The following is an 18,680-nucleotide window of genomic DNA, read 5'->3' as shown; positions in this document are numbered from 1 at the left end:
CATGACGGTTTTCATGAAAATCAGTGTTTGCCAAGAAATCCAAAGGTCCATTTGAGTTTGGTCAGTAGCTTCTGGCATAAGGTCTATTTCTACCTTAGAAAGGATGGAATCCATTCACAATATTTATATCAGACTAGATAGTTGACTTAAGTTTTCTCGCATAAATTCGCACTTTACCTTACTTGTAGAAATTCTGGCCTATGAAGTTCCAGCTTCAGTGAGAGCTTGTCCCAGGGACTACTAGAAACAGCACCACCATCTTTATAGCCCAAGACTTTGTGTGCTTTGCACAGAATTATTTTAAAGACTCTCCATGAAGCACGATCACAAGGTTTTTGAAACAATGGTTTGATAGGCGCTAACTTTTGGTAACAAGTTAAAAAATAATAACCCATCAGAAGGGTACACTCCTCAATAAAAATAATAACGAAGGAGAGAGGTAACAAATGACAAAGTTCTGTTTTTCTTTGGATCGTAGTGAGTCGGCAGGTACAGTTCTAAGTTTTCTACACAAGCTTCACGTTTGTTTTCTTGGCTGTGTACACATGTAGTCTAAGTTTTGGGGCAGCGATTTAAAATATTAAGTTGGTATATGTAAAAGCAAAATTTTATAAAAGTTATATGTCTTTTAACCTGGGGGGAAATGGATGCTGGACCCACTCAAGTTTTCACCACTTATGAAAAAGGACATGTTGAACATTATATAAAAAGAGCATTGAGCAAAATTACCCATAATTCCACTTGAAATCTACGTTTCTTTTCCAACAAACTGACCAAGGAATGTTTCTTGAACCCAAACTAAACTGAACCAAAAATAATCCTTCTATGACCAAGTATGGTACTTAGTACGGCAAAATCCCATACACTTATGGGAGACGTTACTCCAGAGGTAAAGTTACACATAATGTGCATTTGTAAGCCCTGGCTGAATAAATAACTACAAAATGGACAATTCTTTTTTGCAACTGTTAGTGTGTTAGCACGGCCACTTTAGTCAGTTAAACACATTCCAGAAGTTGTTTATTTGCGACGTTGAATCCATTTACAACACTTGGTGGGTTTTTCAAGGCCAGGCTACACTGGCATCGCCGTACGGCCAGCACCTAGCACCCTGCCTAACCACCCGTGATCAACACCCTGTTACTATTTGCTGAATCAAGACAGTGAAATCCCATGAGTCCATTCCTGATTACAGTCAGTTGTGCATGTCATAATTTTCCTTCATGCTCCAAAACCTCACTGACTTAACACATTCTTTTTATACTACCTTAAAACTCATGCAAACAGAACTTTTCTGTAAGTAAAATGAAAACTTACACACCGTTAGTGCTATATTACCAACTTTAGAGTCTTTACCCATTTTAGAACATGGGCTATATAGAAATCTGCTTGTAATAAAAACTGACAGCTGTGACAAAAATAAGCATATGATATTAAAAATAAATCAAATGATATATAGTACCATCATTATTCTGATACAGAATTTTTACACAGCAATATTGATACAGGTACAAATGACGGGATGTCAGGCAATCCATTACAACAGACCTTTGGGTTACAAATAAAGTTTAAATGCCAACTTAATACCGATTTAAAAATGGTAACTAGTGTTATGCCAGATTAAAATCAATACTTCCTCTTCAAGTGACATTTTCTAGAACATCTCTAACTAGGAGATTTTCATTAAAAAAAACTACAAAACTTTATAAAAAGGAAAAGAAATACATGTAATATTGTACTGGAAAAGTCTTTAAAAAAAATCCCAAATCTAGAAATCTGGACTAAATTAATTTGACTTCCCATTCTTTCTGTCCTCATACTAGTCAAACTGCAGACCTGAAACCCACTTGCATAAGCAGGTGCAGTTAAAGTTCAGAAGCACCCCTGCCTCCACTCCATGTAAGAGAAGCTTGGGGGGTCTAGTTCAACTACACATTCTTTTCACTGTTTAAGTGTCAGGCAAAAAGCTTGATTCTCATCAGTGATTCTGCCAGCAAGCTCAAGGATGTGGATCCCCACTTAGAAATGCTAGAAGGGTCAGAGGGAAATGCCAAACAATAAAATGAGAGTCTTAAAACTCACTGAGTGAGGGAAAGATGCCAAGGTGTGTGTGTGTGCCTGCATGTGTGTGCACACACGCAGTGGAGCAGGGGGTGTTTTAAGAAAAAGAAAGTTTCTGTAACAAAATATCAAATTCCTATTCTCTGTACTTCTGTGAAAATGGACAAGTTATTGGCATTAAAAAAAAAAGCCAAACCAAACCACAAACAGGGAAATGAGAACTGGTTCCATAATGCCTTGCACTTTACATTTCTATTCAAAACATAAATCTGCTTTCGATTAAAAAAAAAAAGAAAGAAAAGTAGGCCTTCCCTGGTGGTGCAGTGGTTGAGAATCCGCCTGCCGATGCAGGGGACACGGGTTCGTGCCCCGGTCCGGGAAGATCCCACATGCCGCGGAGTGGCTGGGCCCGTGAGCCATGGCCGCTGAGCCTGCGCGTCCGGAGCCTGTGCTCCACAACGGGAGAGGCCACAGCAGTGAGAGGCCCGCGTACCGCAAAAAAAAAAAAAAAGTAACACATCACTTAAAAATCAAAGAGGAAAATGTTACTTGGAAAGTTGAGGAAGCAATAGCATTTCTTTCTGGCATATTATTTTTTGGTACAACCACAGGTAAACAGACTACGGACATCGTGTGGCTGTTCACACTTAAAGTTTCTCCTCTAAAGTGGTTACTTTCGGGCTAAACAAGTATATCGGTTAAACGAAGTCCGTGAACAGGCTAAGCCGGGCATGCATGGACACGTGTGATGCATTCTCCGTCCAAAAAATGGAACCTAAAATAAAAAAGAAAACTGAGTCAGAGCAGGAAATGTTAAAAAAACAGAAACAAAAAAAGCTTTGCTGAGAAATCTCTTTGAATAGTAATAGCTAGTGTTTACTGAGTATTAACTTTTCATCAAACAAAAGGCTCAGCACTTTTTAAATGTATTATCCTTTTCCATCGTTACGACCACTCTGTGAAGATGGCAAATACTTTAATTTACCCATTTTACAGATAAGAGACTGAGGCACAGAGAGATTAGGAGCGTGCCCAAGGTCACATGTCCAGAACTTGAAGCTTGGCTGGCAGGGGGACCTGAGGGACCAAGCGTTTAACCGGCAAGCTACACTGCCTTCCACTGGTTCTCATTTTAATTCTTTTTAGAGCGTCCTGTGATTGAAGCTCCTTGAGGAGAACAAAACGTTATGAGCAAGACCACATGTATACAGTGAGCAAATAAAAATTCACTGATAATGAGAAATATATAAATTCATACACTTGTGTAAATATGTGAGGGAGTTCCCTGGTGGTCTAGGGGTTAGGATTTGGTGCTTTCACTGCTGTGGCCTGGGTTTAATCCCTGCTCAGGGAACTGAGATTCCATAAGCCGCACAGCACGGCCAAAAAAAAACCACTATAACCCCCCCCCCCAGAAACCATTTCTCCCCCACCCCCCCAAAAAAGATGTGAGATGAAGTTAAAATTCTGGGTGGGGCAAGGGGAGTAAAAAGAGGAAAATTAGGGAAGGAGGCAAGCTCGATTTGCAGAAATGCAATAAAGCAAACCCGGGCTTAGGGAGAACCAGCAGTGAAAGGTCAGGTTCATTCCAAGAGTCATTCAATTGCTATTTCTAAGAGCCCTGCTCATGTCTTGGGTGAACCTGGGTTGAGGAGGGTCAACCAGCAACTGGTGTGGTGGTTCTCTGTGCCACGGCAAGTGGGGGACCCTCAAAACACGTATGCTTTCTGGAGGCAAAGAGCGAAAACCATTCTTCCCCCTGTGGCAGTGGTGCCCTCTGCACTGTTGGTGGGAATGTAAATTGATACAGCCACTATGGAGAACAGTATGGAGGTTCCTTAAAAAACTACAAATAGAACTACCATACGACCCGGCAATCCCACTCCTGGGCATATACCCTGAGAAAACCATAATTCAAAAAGAGTCACGTACCACAGTGTTCACTGCAGCTCTATTTACTATAGCCAGGACATGGAAGCAACCTAAGTGTCCATCGACAGACGAATGGATAAAGAAGATGTGGCACATATATACAGTGGACTATTACTCAGCCATAAAAAGAAATGAAACTGAGTTATTTGTAGTGAGGTGGATGGACCTGGAGTCTGTCACACAGAACCTGCGTGCTTTGCAAGTGATAGGGAGAAAGTTGAATCGCAGGCCTGGAGGCAACGGATATTCAATGAAATGGAATGTGGCAAATTACCCGATCCAGGGTAATATGAGAGAGGCAAGCTCTTACAGACTCATGCCTCCGGGATCCTTCTACAGTTTCCGCAAGGCACGGAAATGCATCCTTCCTCCCTCCCAACTCAAATGCTTCCTTCAGTAACATTCTAGCGTATTTCCTACTCTTTCCACCAAAAGAGGCCGCCCCACACCCGTGATCTGTCCTTAGGAGAAAATCTGAGATGCATCTTCCAGATGCCCTCTAAATCATTTCTTTATACATCAAACAAAAGGCTGTCTGCGGACAGTGGCAGAACCATTCTAACCTTATTTTTAGGTTGAACTGATTGGATGGACCCAATTCTATGGGTGTCCAACAACGGTCAAGGTTAAGTACTGTGGGCATTATCTTTGGAGGCTCCCATGCTCACGTTCTTCTTACCTCCTTTTTTCCTTTTTCTTCTCTTCCTCTTTCTTCTTTCCTGCCTTCCATTTCCAAAATGGTTCTGGAAGGGCCAGGGAGATGGTTGAGATCATAAATACACAGGGAAGAAAGGGAAGCAGTAGGACGGCAGGGGAGGTAGGAGGTGAACAGGCAGAGCCATTCCAGTTCCGTTGTCTTTTTGGAGGAGCATAATTTTCAAGGCTCTAATGACAGTGTCTACTCGGGGGCACCTTGGCCATCGGCTCCATGCAGACGTGTGCTAGAATGGTTCTGTCACTGTGTGTGTCACAAAGCCCACGGATAGCTGGCTCATTTGCTGCCACCGAGACTATGTCAGAGGAGGTGGAGGCAGCAGGAATGGCCTGGACAATTACAAGTGCATGGTATGAGACGCTATAACTCATGACCTGTATGATCCTTTCTTGACCCTGAGATCTGAGAGATTGCGTTCACCAAGCCCCAAACTACTGCATGAACCAATCGCTCTCAGTTTGGGGTGATTCTTCCCCCAGCCCCCCAGGGGACATGTGGTAACGTCCAGAGACATTTTTGTGGGTCACAAATGAGGGGAGGATGCAGCACTACCGGCACCCAGTGGGTACAGGCCAAGGATGCTGTTAAACGTCCCACAACTCAGGGGACAGTACCCACAGCAAAGAATGATCTGGTCTAAAAAACTGTCCAAAACATGTCAACGGTGCTGAGGTTGAGAAAAGTGAACACAGGCAGCGATATCCAAGGAGCCTGGAACAAGTGAGCTCTACCTGTAATAAGGGTGTCAAACTGTATACATGGAGAACACGGAGCATGTGTCTTTTATGCTTTCATTCAACAGGCATTTACTGAGTGTCACCAACATATCAGACCCTATTTTAGGTGCTGCAGATACAGTGACGCACCAACCAGGAAAGGCCTCTGCCCTTCATGGCACTTAAATTTTAATGACAGATACCCAGTAAGATAGTTGCAGGTACTAAGAAGTGCCCTCTTGGTTTCAGTGTGGTGCTCTGTGCATCTCGACACCATGGTCACTCTTTGGCCTGTCACGTGGGTCGTCCTCAGCAAAAGCAGCAGAAAAAAGAAATAACGCTGGCGGCCTGCCACGGGCCGGGCCACATCAAGGCATCATGTATGAATGTCACACCAAAGCGGGAGCCAGATTTCTGCCTCGTTTTGACACAAGCCAAGTGGCCTCCTCTTGAGGTGAAGTAACGCACCGGACTGAGGTCACCCAGCTAGAAAAGGAGTGTGTCACAGTCAAACCCAGCTCCATCTTCTTCCAAATACCACCAGGCCCAGACTCCAGGCTCTGGGAAGAAAGGGACTCTTGTTTCTGAGGACACAGCACTCTGCCTGGCACAGAGGCATTTAACAACTATTTTCTCGAGTGTGTCCTATCTCCTGCACCCACCACAGGCTGTGACCTCCCCTCCCTGAAGGTAAAGGGGTGACCTCCTCAGGTCCTGGAGCTCCCTCTTCGCCCCGAGCTCCCCTGCCTGGCACTGATCAACGCCACCAAACTTGGAAGCCAAAGGCTCTCGCTTACATAGGATCCCTCCAGGGTCTAGGCATGTTGCCCAGGCAACATGCTCACCAGGTCGTGTGTTTTTGTGAAACCTTCTGAAATATCTTTGTGTTATTCTTTGTCTTACTGAGAGCACCAAGATTGTGGAAGCGCCAACCTAGATCTGCTCCAACTGAACTTAACATAATGATTAGATTGTCCTGCAGGTCCCTTTATACCTGAATGCCCTTTTCTTATTTTTATTTTTTTTCAAGATCCAGTCGGTGTTTCTCCCTCCTTCCTCTGAGCCTTTCTACACTGGACCAGCCTGTAGCAGTTTTCTCCTTCATCTGTGAGCTCTTAACCACACACACCACAATTTCTGACACGATACACCCCATAGATAACTTGCCCGTTTCTTGACCGGTCCATTCACTGCTAGTTCTACAGTCACTAGGTGTCTGACAGTCACACATGCATGAGAAAGTGTTCACGGAAGATGCATCTTCAGACGTACAAATAGAAAGAGCCAAGGAGCTCATCACTCAGTACCAACGTGACGGTTTCCTTTAGAAACAACTATACACTCAAGCCAATGTTTCTAATAGTCTAGGTTTCCAACCAGCAAATTCTAGAAGTTACCGAGGCAAAACCTTCAGCACCCTTGAGAAGGCATGATTCTCCAATACATTCGCAGCACTTTTAAAGAGAAAACAGTCCTGATATGAAACAGAAGTATTATTCATGCTATCTCTCAAAACAGAGTCAATTGTGTTAAAGAGGGAAACACAATGGGATATGTGCAGAAAAGCCTAGTCACTTGACATGAAAAGCACTGGCCCTATTATAATTTTAATCTTAATAAAACCAGGCTTGTTACAACTTTTTCAATAGAAGTACATAGCTCAAAAAAATTCAAATGGTATAACAGCGCATAAAGTAAAAATGGCAAGTCCCACAGCTTCTGGATTTAATAGCTATGAAGAGTGCCACCGTATCTTAATTTGGAAAAGTTCTAAATTGTTTCCTCTAATTTTTTTGGAATAGGTATATACTCCCATAACCCTAAATCATGCAGTACTTTATCTGCTCCCATCCTGTGAGTAGAGGGTTAACCTGGGGCCTGGGTTGATGGAGGCCGACCTGACACAGACCTGGGCCTCCCACTGCAGTGTGTCCCCAGAGAAAGTCAAGAAAAGCAGGGAACGGTGGGTCAGCCTCACTGGTTGGGTGAAACTGCACTTCCGTTGGGAGAGACTTGAGCCTCTGGGACTAGGGAGATCATAAAAGATTTGCAAGAAATGAGTGGTAGTTTCTATGAGTCGAGGGGACCCCCCCGACACACACACACACCCTGGCAATCATGTATGGCAGCCACAGCACCTGTGTGGACGAGAGGGCAAAAGAAGCTCTGTGCTCGGGGAGCTGATGAGTTCCCAAGGAAGCGAAGATGCTGCACCTCCTACGCTGTGTCCGGTAAGGCTAAGTAAATGAAGTATTAGACAGGGGTGCTCAACCGGGCTGATTCCAGCCCCCTCCAACACCCCCGTCCTCCCCGGCCAGGGAACATGGGGCAATGTCTGGCGGCACTTTTGGTGGGCATAACTGGGACGGGGTGCTGCTGTCATCTAGGGGGTAGAGGCCAGAGATGCTGCTAGTAAACATCCTACAATGCACAGGGCAGCTCCTACAACAGAGGCATCCGGTCTAAAATGTTGAGAAACCCCATATTAACCTAAAGCATATTCATGTCTTGTGAGTCTCTCTGCCAATCTGAACCTGTAATCATGGCCACGAAGCTGTCCTGAGAGAGCAAATGCAGACAGTGGCTCTTGACATCTGTGACAGCAAATGAGCATACTTTGTATTCTTCCACCCATCTTTCGCTAAATTTTGCACTTATATGAGTTATATTTTAGTATTAAAAAAAATTTTATACTCCATTCTGAAATTATGTCTATAATGTTTCACCATAAGTTGGTTCTGAAATAGAAACAGCTAGTAACTTTTTAATTCTTCTTCTTTTTTTTTTTTTTTTTCCATGAACAAGACCCAGGTTTTAATCAGAAATTTTTTGCTTCAGGAAAGGAAAATGTATTAGTCAAGTTTTAAAGTGCAGCTCAAAAATAAAAATAGAAAACCAAAATGAGGGCTAAAAATGTTAACATAAAAATGGAATGAAATTTAAAAACAAGATTAATTTTTTGAAGGAAACATAGTTGCTTAAATTTAAAATTTTTTGATAAAATAATAAGCAATGAGAATAAAAGTACTAGTCACATAATTCTTTTTTTGTTTGTTTTTGTTTTTTTGATGTTGGGGGTAGGAGTTTATTAATTACTTTATTTATTTTTGCTGTGTTGGGTCTTCGTTTCTGTGCGAGGGCTTTCTCTAGTTGCGGCGAGCGGGGGCCACTCTTCATCGCGGTGAGCGGCCCTCTCACTATCGCGGCCTCTCTTGTTGCGGAGCACGGGCTCCAGACGCGCAGGCTCAGTAGTTGTGGCTCAGGGGCCTAGCTGCTTCGCGGCATGCGGGTTCCTCCCAGACCAGGGCTCGAACCCGTGTCCCCTGCATTAGCAGGCAGACTCTCAACCACTGCGCCACCAGGGAAGCCCAAGTCACATAATTCTAAACTTCCAAAGCCAATGGGTAATCAGAATGGGATGGACATGGCTAATCTTTATAAACTCTAAAAGTGTGGGTATTAATAGAAACGAATGTTTCTTTTCTTTTCTTTTTTTTTTTTTTTTTTTTTTTGCGGTACGCGGGCCTCTCACTGTTGTGGCCTCTCCCGTTGCGGAGCACAGGCTCCAGACGCACAGGCTCAGCGGCCATGGCTCACCGGCCCAGCTGCTCCGCGGCATGTGGGATCCTCCCGGACCGGGGCACGAACCCGCGTCCCCTGCATCGGCAGGCGGGCTCCCAACCACTGCGCCACCAGGGAACCCCAAAACAAATGTTTCTTAAACAGCAAAGTAGTCCCAGTAGACATATGATTTACCAATGCATTCTTAAGTGTTAAAAATCAATACATGTTAAAACTGTTATTTGCCTAAAAATGTGTTTAGAAAACATGCATCCTATTCTTTTTAAGTAGACATATTTTATTCTATTTTTGAATTATCAAATGTGAAGTTACAAACTTTACAATTACAAAATCGTAGCCTAGCACTGACTGTAAACTCTACAAGTTAATTGATACATCTGAAACAAAACAGTAAAATAAACTGAGAGGCCACCAGTTTCTACTTAACAGGTCTCAGTTTCATTCATCAAATACTGTTCACTTTATCAAAATAAACAAACATCTGTGGCTAATGTCAAGACCAAACCAGAATGGAAAGTTTAAAGTTTGAGCAGGTGTAGTCCTCACCTATTCATAGCCTGCGTTTTTAAAGTACCAATACCTGGGACCACAGTCAGAGTTGCCACTTTTTTTTTAACCAAACAGAAAGAAAACAAGGGAGGTAAAAGTAATAAACACATCGCATTAAGAAGCATTTTCTGTCTACATTTTTACCATCTACTAATGAGCTGTAAAACTTCAGAGTAGAGTTTCATCAGGATATGTTTATTAAAAAATGTTTTTTCTTGAGTTGTTTTGAATAGAATATAATTGAAAGATACTCTGGAAGAACTAGATTTTCACTGGGATAAATTAATTTCACCCAAGACAAGTAACAACTCTGGGACTAGAACTCAGTCACTGAAATGACCTATGAAAATGGGTTTTCAAGACAGAAAAATAACCAATATGAAAAGCTGTAACATTGAGGTCTAGAAACACATTTCAAGTGGGCATCTGAAAAAGGGGGTAAGTTCAGATCTGACGTTAAAATTTTATTTTTTCAGTACTTCAGTTCTTTTATCACTTAATTCTTTTAGGAAAACCCTACTCTGTTATTATAGACTTCGTTATTAAGTGTGATAAAAACACAGCACAGAGATGTACCTGGGTTTACGGCAGGAGCATGACTTTGTTTCCTTTCAGAACTGACCTTGCACTAAACGTCAACTAGAAACCAGAGGAACCAGGGAGGCAGAATCTGGTTCTCTTGTCAAAATATCTCAGATTTGGAAAACTCATTGGAACGACAGGATGAGACAGGTGCCAACTCTGGACCACTGTCCCTCATCTCAGTGAGCATCTTCCCCACACAAACCAGTTTGGGTTAACTGCACTGAAAAACACGTTCAAATTAAACACGACGACAGCTTTCACGGAAGTAGAAGAATATAGTGGTTAAGACCACACAGACAATGGAGCATCAGACAGAAGTGAAAGGCACAGACTGACCTCTGACCTATCACCTTGGGACCTCAGCCACTGACTGAGCCCCTCTGAGGCTGAATGTTGTTGCACAGAAAATAGGACAAAACTAAATCTTACTTCGCAGGCTTCTTGTGAGTGTTACGTGAGAAACACATCCACAACACTTAGTATCCAGAGTCTGGTACACCACTTCATCCAATGAGTGGCAACTAGTACTGTGATTCATACAAAAATATTTCCCCAGAATGTATCACTCTTCACTCGCTTTAGCAAACTGGCCCCGAGATTCTAGTACCTGGGGCACATGAGGTTACACTAACGCTGTATGAAGACAATGTAAGTCTTAAAGAAGGGTGAGTTAAGAGTCAACTTTTCAGCAACAGCGACTCCAATGGACAAAAGACCCAGCAATCCCACTACTGGGCATATACCCTGAGAAAACCATAATTCAAAAAGAGTCACGTACCACAGTGTTCACTGCAGCTCCATTTACAGTAGCCAGGACACGGAAGCAACCTAAGTGTCCATCGACAGATGAATGGATAAAGAAGATGTGGCACATATATACAATGGAATATTACTCAGCCATAAAAAGAAACGAAACTAAGTTATTTGTAGTGAGGTGGATGGACCTGGAGTCTGTCATACAGAGTGAAGTAAGTCAGAAGGAGAAAAACAAATACCATATGCTAACACATATATATGGAATCTAAGAAAAAAATGTCATGAAGAGCCTAGGGGTAGGACGGGAATAAAACACACACCTACTAGGGCATGGACTTGAGGATTTGGGGAGGGGGAAGGGTAAGCTGGGACGAAGTGAGAGAGTGGCATGGACATATATACACTACCAAACGTAGGGTGGATAGCTAGTGGGAAGCAGCCGCATGGCACAGGGAGATCAGCTCGGTGCTTTGTGACCACCTAGAGGGGTGGGATAGGGAGGGTGGGAGGGAGGGAGATGCAAGAGGGAAGAGATATGGGAACATATGTGTATGTATAACGGATTCACTTTGTTGTAAAGCAGAAACGAACACACCATTGTAAAGCAATGATGCTCCAATAAAGATGTTTTTTTAAAAAAAAGATGACTCTCGTTGACTAAGGCTGATGATAAAAACTGAGATCAAGGTCAAAGGTGGCTGGGGCTTCACCACCCCTCCCCACGCCCCCACCGCCCACCCCGGGGTGGGGAGGGGTGGAATCTGGCACAGAGTCAGACAACTAACGGTTTAAAACATTTCCTGTCTCAAAATGGCCAAGAATAAAAGGTGCATATCATGCTTACAAACGACAAGACCGGCTCACGGGGAGGAAAGTTCTAAACACAACAGGAAGTGTTTCTCAAGGAAACCACAGGAGGGCCCAATGCCGTCTTCAGATGGGTCCAATCAACCAGGGTCCCCACTACAGCACACAGAGCGAAACGCAAGCCAATATACGTCCTTCCTTATTTCATTCCAAGAGAGTCGAAATATTAGCTGTTATCTGTAACTCTGGAGGATGGGAAAGATGTTTGGCACGACTACAGTTTTAAACCCTAAGCCACGTGTGGGGGGGAAAAAAAAAAAGCAGAAGGTGGAATCCAGCTTGCTTTGAAAACGTTCAACCTATTTTAAGACGAGAGGATACCACGTGCAGAGAGAACACTGCAGGGGACTGAACTCACCGCCAACGAGCCACCAGGCCTGGGACTTGTCCTTCAGCACACGTCCCTGCCCCTGCACACCACATAACTGCTGGGTAAATGAAGATGTACCACTAGAAGAGCAAGGTACCTGCAACCTGGCATCCCTGGGGGGTCTGGCTGTAGTCATACTGTATTTCAAACGTTTTGAATCTGAAGGGCAAGGATTCTCCAGGCTCCACAAACTTCTCTGCTCTCTCCTGCCTGCCACCCACCCCCTTCCAGAAGTCACGTACAGCTGCCCGAACCCTGCAGTCAGGAGAGTCTGTAGCCCCTGGGGACACAAGCTCTAAAGCCCTGTCCAGTCCTGCCCTTGGTCCTGCCACTTCTTGATAATAACTGTTCAAAAGTGGTGTTTAAAAAAAAAAAAAAAAAAAAGTGGTGTCCAGGGCATTGTGATATTGAGCTGTTACATAATAAATTGGCAAGTTAAATATCATGAACCTCCGTGGTTGTGAGCAATGCATCCTGTGGAGAGAGTCAAAATATGGGACTTTCAAGTTAAGATACAAGAGTGACTGCAACGTGGATGATTTTCTGCAAAAACCAAAACACAAACTTATTTACTTCTGCCTTTTCAGTAGGTCTGACGTTAAAAGTCTTTTCAAGAGCTTTCATACACTGATTTCTGCAAAGAAGCATACACAGTATATATATATCCTAAAATTTTTAAAGCAAATTTAAGTGTTTGAAATTATTTTTTATTATTTTCATGAAATAATTATTTTCATGAAATGTTCCTAATGCCACGAGAAGCATGATACGTAAATGATTAATAGAATAAGGATGGTAAAGGATACAATTCTCTCAAATGGAAAGGGAAAGGAGTGAGGAAGTGGTTTTCCACTTCAACTTCTCTGATTCCCAACTTCTAGCACGTTACCCTGGGTTTCATGTCACACAGGCCTTGCTCAGAGTTGAGTTACTGCAGTGTAAGAGAACCACCAAGAACACACACACACACACACACACACACACACACACACACACACACACACACATATACTAACTTTACGAGTCAGCGGATGGCAGCTGTCTCCCACTTTGCCCATCGGTGTGCAAATCCGTATGCTCTTAACCCAGATACTAACAGCACAGCACATGCCTCCACCACACTGGGGGTCCTTGTCGCAGGCCTGAAATGTAATAAGCAAACAGATAAATACAGATAACAGGAATGACTCAGGCTAAGGGGATCTAAAATTAGCAGTAAAAAAAAAAAATGCCCTTTTAATATCCAACCGCTATGATTTTAATAATCTTACATATAAAAAAAGAACTGTTATCTTCACTTGCTTGACCATATTTACAACAAAATCTGATCAGAAGTGATTTTCCCACTTGGGTTAAAAAAAAATCGCCTAAATAATGGCCCACACATTATGAAAATCTTAAACCACAAGATTTTTAAAAAACAAAATCAGCTCTCTTTTTCTTGTGCTTTATGGATGAATCGGCTTTGAATTTGAAGAACGTGTCTATATTAGTCTTTTACCATACATGGCCACTAGGAACTACATAAATCGAATCACAAGATTTTATGACTATTAACTGCAGAAAACATTGGGCCCCATTTTAAAAAGGGATTTAAATGGTCTCTAAATCTGGCATGAAATGCTCCAGACCCATAAAGGCACTGATGTAGATTTTAAAAAATACTACTCATTTTCTCTTTCAAATATTTGCATTTTGGTTCACGAGATTTGATGTTTCTCACACCACTGACTTGATTTTCACCATTTCCTTTTGAAAGAAAGAAATCTCACAGGTTGAGAATGGACAGACCAAGACTTTTTGCCTTATACTACTCTTTTCTGGGTGAGTAACCTGCAAAAAGGAAGTTATTGGCTTAGGATATACATATGTGTACATTACAAAATTACCTGAACTATCCCATAAGATCCATCAGATTTAGAAATGCCAGCGACAGATGCAATTATCAACAGTGATTACTCAAGACCGTTGTTCCTGATATAAAAAATTGTAAACACATATAATCAAAGAATTAACTATGGAAGAATTTCCATACTTGACTAAATAGAAGTAAATAATGAAGACTAAACTTATTTGCATGAAAATAGATCTGAAGAACTATTCTTCTCTCCTAGAACCAACCATAAATAGGAGGCTTTATTTGAATGGTGTGCAGTAATGTTTTGCTAGTGATAAGGTAAAAGCATCCTGTACTAGATACGTAAGAAGCTAAAAAGTGTGTAATTTAGAAACAAATTTTAAATGTATATTTAATGGAAACAACTAAAACACTTCTTCAGAGTTCTTGGTTTTGGGGACAGCTATAACTTCTCAAAATGGAAGTATATGGGCACACTCTTATTCACTATTTTTTCGTTAAAAGTGATCAACTATCTTGCTTTAGAGTTGGTTTTCTTTCCTCCACAAGAATTTTTTCTCGAGCTATTTAAAACAAATCTGGATTTAAACTACAATTTTCATCTTGGGGTGTTTGAACATTTATAGGAAAATATATAAACGTTCCCACTTTTCCAATTTTTATTTGAATGCCAGAAATCACACATATGTAGGCATTACATTCCATAAATGAGACGTTCAATACACGATCTTTTCCAATACTGTTTTAACAAATTTATGTGGCCATATAAATCAATTTAAAAATAACTACATATACTACCCCCCAAAAAAGTAAATATTTAAGGTGAAGGTTTCAGGCAATATTTTATTTCAACAGATGCTCAAGAGCAGGAATTCTGAAGCCCCACTAGCTCTTTTAATAACACAATCAAAATTCAGCCAAAATCCCTTAAAATTCAATCAATCACTTGGATGTTTAACATCCTAGAGATGACATATCTAGATAAGTTATTGAGTTTTTTATTTGACTGCAGATGGTTCCTGTCATGGAAACATAACTACATTTCTTTATTGCCATGTTGTTTTAGATAAATTTTTTAAATTCTTTCTTTTGTAGCACTGATTTAAAACAAAAAGAAAAACAGCACACATAATTATATAATAAGCCCAGTCTAAACCTTAACAGATAAACACTCAATGTGATAAAATTTCATATTGTAACACAAAAAGCTTCAGTTCTCAGAAATACAAAGAATTGCATAGGTTTATATATTTTTAATTAGACAGCTGTTTTCTAATGCCCTTCATATTTAACCCACTGCTGATCTATTCAAATAGTGTTGTTGTCTTGTGAATGGAACAAAAAGATACTTATATCACAAAGGAATCTGGGACTCAGAGGATTAGGAGAAATTTAAAATGAGCCAGCAGCAGGGGAAGAGGGGGGAAAAAAAAAACTCATCAGGTTTCAATTCTCATGTATTAGAAAGACCTGTAAAAACTTTTTTTCAACCACAGGGACTGACAAAGCTATTCAGATACATTTGTAAAAATCTCTACAAACTATTCTAATAAATATCACAATGCTTATAATTAAGCATCTCTTGGCTGTAACCCAAATATCGATTGGCTGTAACCAAATACTGTTCTAGTATGAGGACTTTCAACGTGCTATAAGCCTATTAACTAACATGGAGACGATAGAGCTTAATTTTCTCAAGACTATGACATTTCCCTTAAATTTAAATGTTATTTCATTATCTGTGTATTATTATTTCAAACACAGAACTTTTATTTAAACCCTATTGCGTGCACTTAGATATTTGAAATAATTTAATGGAGGTGTAAAATAATTGCAGTTAAAAAAGAAGAGTAAAGCATTTAACAATCAGGAAATGGTAGCGATTTTGCATTGTTGACGTAGACTAGACATTTTTATCTTGTGCTGTAAACTCATCCTTCGGATCCACACAAAGAAAATTGTTGGTGGACGCAGAAGAGAACTGAACTACTTCCTACTTCTACAAATGATGAAGCCATCTCTCTAAACTGCAACATCTACATGGCAACCTACTCCATAATTAAGCCAGGGCACTGGAGGTGCTTTATCAATAACTGGAAGTGGAAAATTTTACAGGGAGAACCTCGGGACGCTGGAAAAACAAAAACAAACAAACCAAAAAACCTGGAACCCAGAAGGCAGCGTCCACATTGCTTTTCAAAGTGCACATATGTCCTCGGACCAAGTTATTTCCAAGGGTTTTTGCGGAGGACGCTTCAGGGAGCAAACTCCTTGACTACAGAATTAAGGCTCCCGAGATTTGGGGGTATTGGTCTTGCCCCTCTGCATTTCAGGACACTAAAATTTTAAGGATAGAGGCTGGAACGTCTGGGGAAAGTGCTTGAGAAAACCGCGAAAGGAAACTTCTTGCAGCTTAAGAGAAAAACAGACCCAACACGAGGCGAGAGGGGGAAGCAAGCGGGAGCAGGTGGTGAGGTGAGACTGTGGTCACTGTTTCTTCCAGGGAGCGCCCGATGTCCCGGCCGTCCGCGGCTTTGGGAGCAGGGCACTTTTTCAAGTGCGCCAAAGGGCGACTGGAGCAGGAGTCCCCACCCGGCATGACCCTCCCGGTGGCCCCCGCCCCGCTCCCGGTGCCCCTCGGGCGCGCGCGGCGGGCGCGCATCCCGGGCGGACAGGTGCACCGGGGGCCGCTTACCCCGGTGATGACGGCGGCGTCCCCCGCGTGGGGCTCGAGCAGCAACGGCGGCAGCAGCAGCAGGAACAGCAGCGGGGCGCAGCGCGGGCTACTCATGGCGCCCTCGGGCCTGGGCGGCGGTTGGGGGGGCCGTTGGGGGCGCGCGGGCTGGAGCGCGGAGCGGCGGGCGGGCGGGCGTCTCGCGCGAGCCCGCCGGCGGCTATAAAGGCGAGCCCCGCCGTGACTCACGCCGCCGCCCGGGCAGCCGCACGCGCGGGGGCCACGGCGCGGGCACACCTCCCGCGCCCACCCGGCCCGGCCCGCGTCCCCACCGCGCACGTGCTGCCGCGGGCCCCCGCGCCCCCGCCCCGGGCGCCACGCAGGCAGCGCCCGCCGCTGCCTTCCGCACGCGCCCGCATGGCTTTTGTGGTCGGGGACACCCTCCTCTGCTGTCCTGGTTTCCCCAGTTCCACGGGCTCAGCGCCGCAAACTTGCAGCTCATTTGCTCTCCAGATGTTTAGGGAGCGCCTACTACGTGCTAGGCGCTGTGGACACACGGGGGGGGGGGGAGCAAGGGAGGTGATAAGAGCCGCTCATTCGTTCATGTTTGTACGTCACCTACTGCCCCTGGGTCCGTCCTTAGGGTCCAGTCACCGAACAGAAAAAGACATCAAACAAACACTCTGGGAACGTGGAAGACGTGGGGAGGTGGAGAACAAAGGGAGGGCAAAATTATCCCACATCCCTGACGACACTGAGGGGGTCTGTCCTTCCAGCTGTGGGAGTCCAATTTCTTTCTTTCATTTCAAATGCTGTTTCTTTCTGCTCACATCTGTTCCCGACCCTCTGCTCTCTGATTTTCCTCGCATGCATTTCCTCTCTTTAACATCGCGCCAGCTTCAGGCAGAGCAGTTCAGAATGATGCCAAAGCGGAATGAGATCGCCAGGCTTCGGATGCCAGCCTGAGGCCCCTTAAGCTCTAGGTAGGCAGCTCTCTCTTTTACTTTCTAGCCCAAGATAATCACCCTTCAGTCTTTATAAGATGCGATACGGCAGGACTGGGATTCATTCATTCGTGTCCACATGACTAGAGTGCCTACTGGGTTCTAGGCCACCTACGAGAGGACCAGTGACAGATTTGCCTTCCACCTGTGACCTCGAGCCTAGCTCCAAGAATCTCAGACTGTTCTTCCTCAACGAAATTGACTTCAAGAATACCTAAGTGTGACCACACCAAACTTGCTGCCACCGAAGTTTTGGGAAGCCCAGCTTTCTTCCTGAAACCTCAGCTTTCCCTGGTCTCGAAAGGACCACAAACTGTTGAAAAGCAGATGCGTCTTCCAGCCTCTGTAATAAATGCAGTGAGGAGAGTGGAGACAAAGTTACTTTCAGACGGTGGGGCTCCCCCGTGGCAAAGCATTCAGACTAAACGTGGAAAAACAAAACAAAACAAACAAAAAAAAACCAGGCAATTATCCGAATGAAAACATCTGAGTATTTGGAAAACTAGATCTTTGACTGATTTTAAAAAGCTTTTTCGTGCGTGTTTTTGTGTTTGAGAAATGTCTTGAAAGAGAAAGCAAAAAAGCATCAAACTTTTTTTTTTATGTTTTAAAAAATTGTTAAAATTGGATCCACGGTAAGTTAAGTGGGAACAGTAGCAAGTGACAGATTGGTGGAAAGTTTCATTTTCCAGTCTCCATGCCAACGCTAGCATTGGAATGCTGCCGGGTAAACGTAAAAACCAGTCAACATGGATTTTAACATTCCTACAACTTTTTTTTAATGGTCTATTTCATATTTGTTACTACTGAACGCCAGCTTGGGTATTCCCTGCTTCTCCAATCGTAGAAAACCGGATACGTATTCATAGGAAAATCAGTTTTCAAAAGTATCTGGCTTCATACACTGCTATTTGGAAAACAATCCTCATAAGGCTGTTTTGAAACAAGGTTGGAAACACTTAACAATAGGGTTGGTTTGGTTTCATATTGATTCTTTTGATCCTGCTGTTT

General features: G+C 43.1%; 1 protein-coding gene across 2 annotated transcripts; it reads right to left on the bottom strand.

The window, feature by feature from the left end:
• Positions 1-2,731: 2,731 nt before the first annotated feature.
• Positions 2,732-16,782, bottom strand: PROK2 (prokineticin 2). 2 transcript variants are annotated; one of them, XM_059077938.1, is made up of 4 exons: positions 16,687-16,782; positions 13,150-13,275; positions 4,662-4,736; positions 2,732-2,836 (listed from the first exon to the last, which is right to left on the bottom strand). In XM_059077938.1, exons 1-4 carry the CDS (start codon positions 16,780-16,782, stop codon positions 2,732-2,734), a joined length of 402 nt encoding a protein of 133 aa, XP_058933921.1. The 2 variants fall into 2 exon arrangements, with proteins under 2 accessions (XP_058933921.1, XP_058933922.1); XM_059077939.1 differs by lacking the exon at positions 4,662-4,736.
• Between the last annotated feature and the right edge of the window lie 1,898 nt (positions 16,783-18,680).

This window comes from Kogia breviceps, chromosome 10 (assembly GCF_026419965.1).
Source record: "Kogia breviceps isolate mKogBre1 chromosome 10, mKogBre1 haplotype 1, whole genome shotgun sequence".
NCBI classification, from domain to species: Eukaryota; Metazoa; Chordata; class Mammalia; order Artiodactyla; family Physeteridae; genus Kogia; species Kogia breviceps.
Note: the sequence above shows the minus strand (reverse complement) of the source record. Positions and strands in the feature narration are given on the sequence as shown.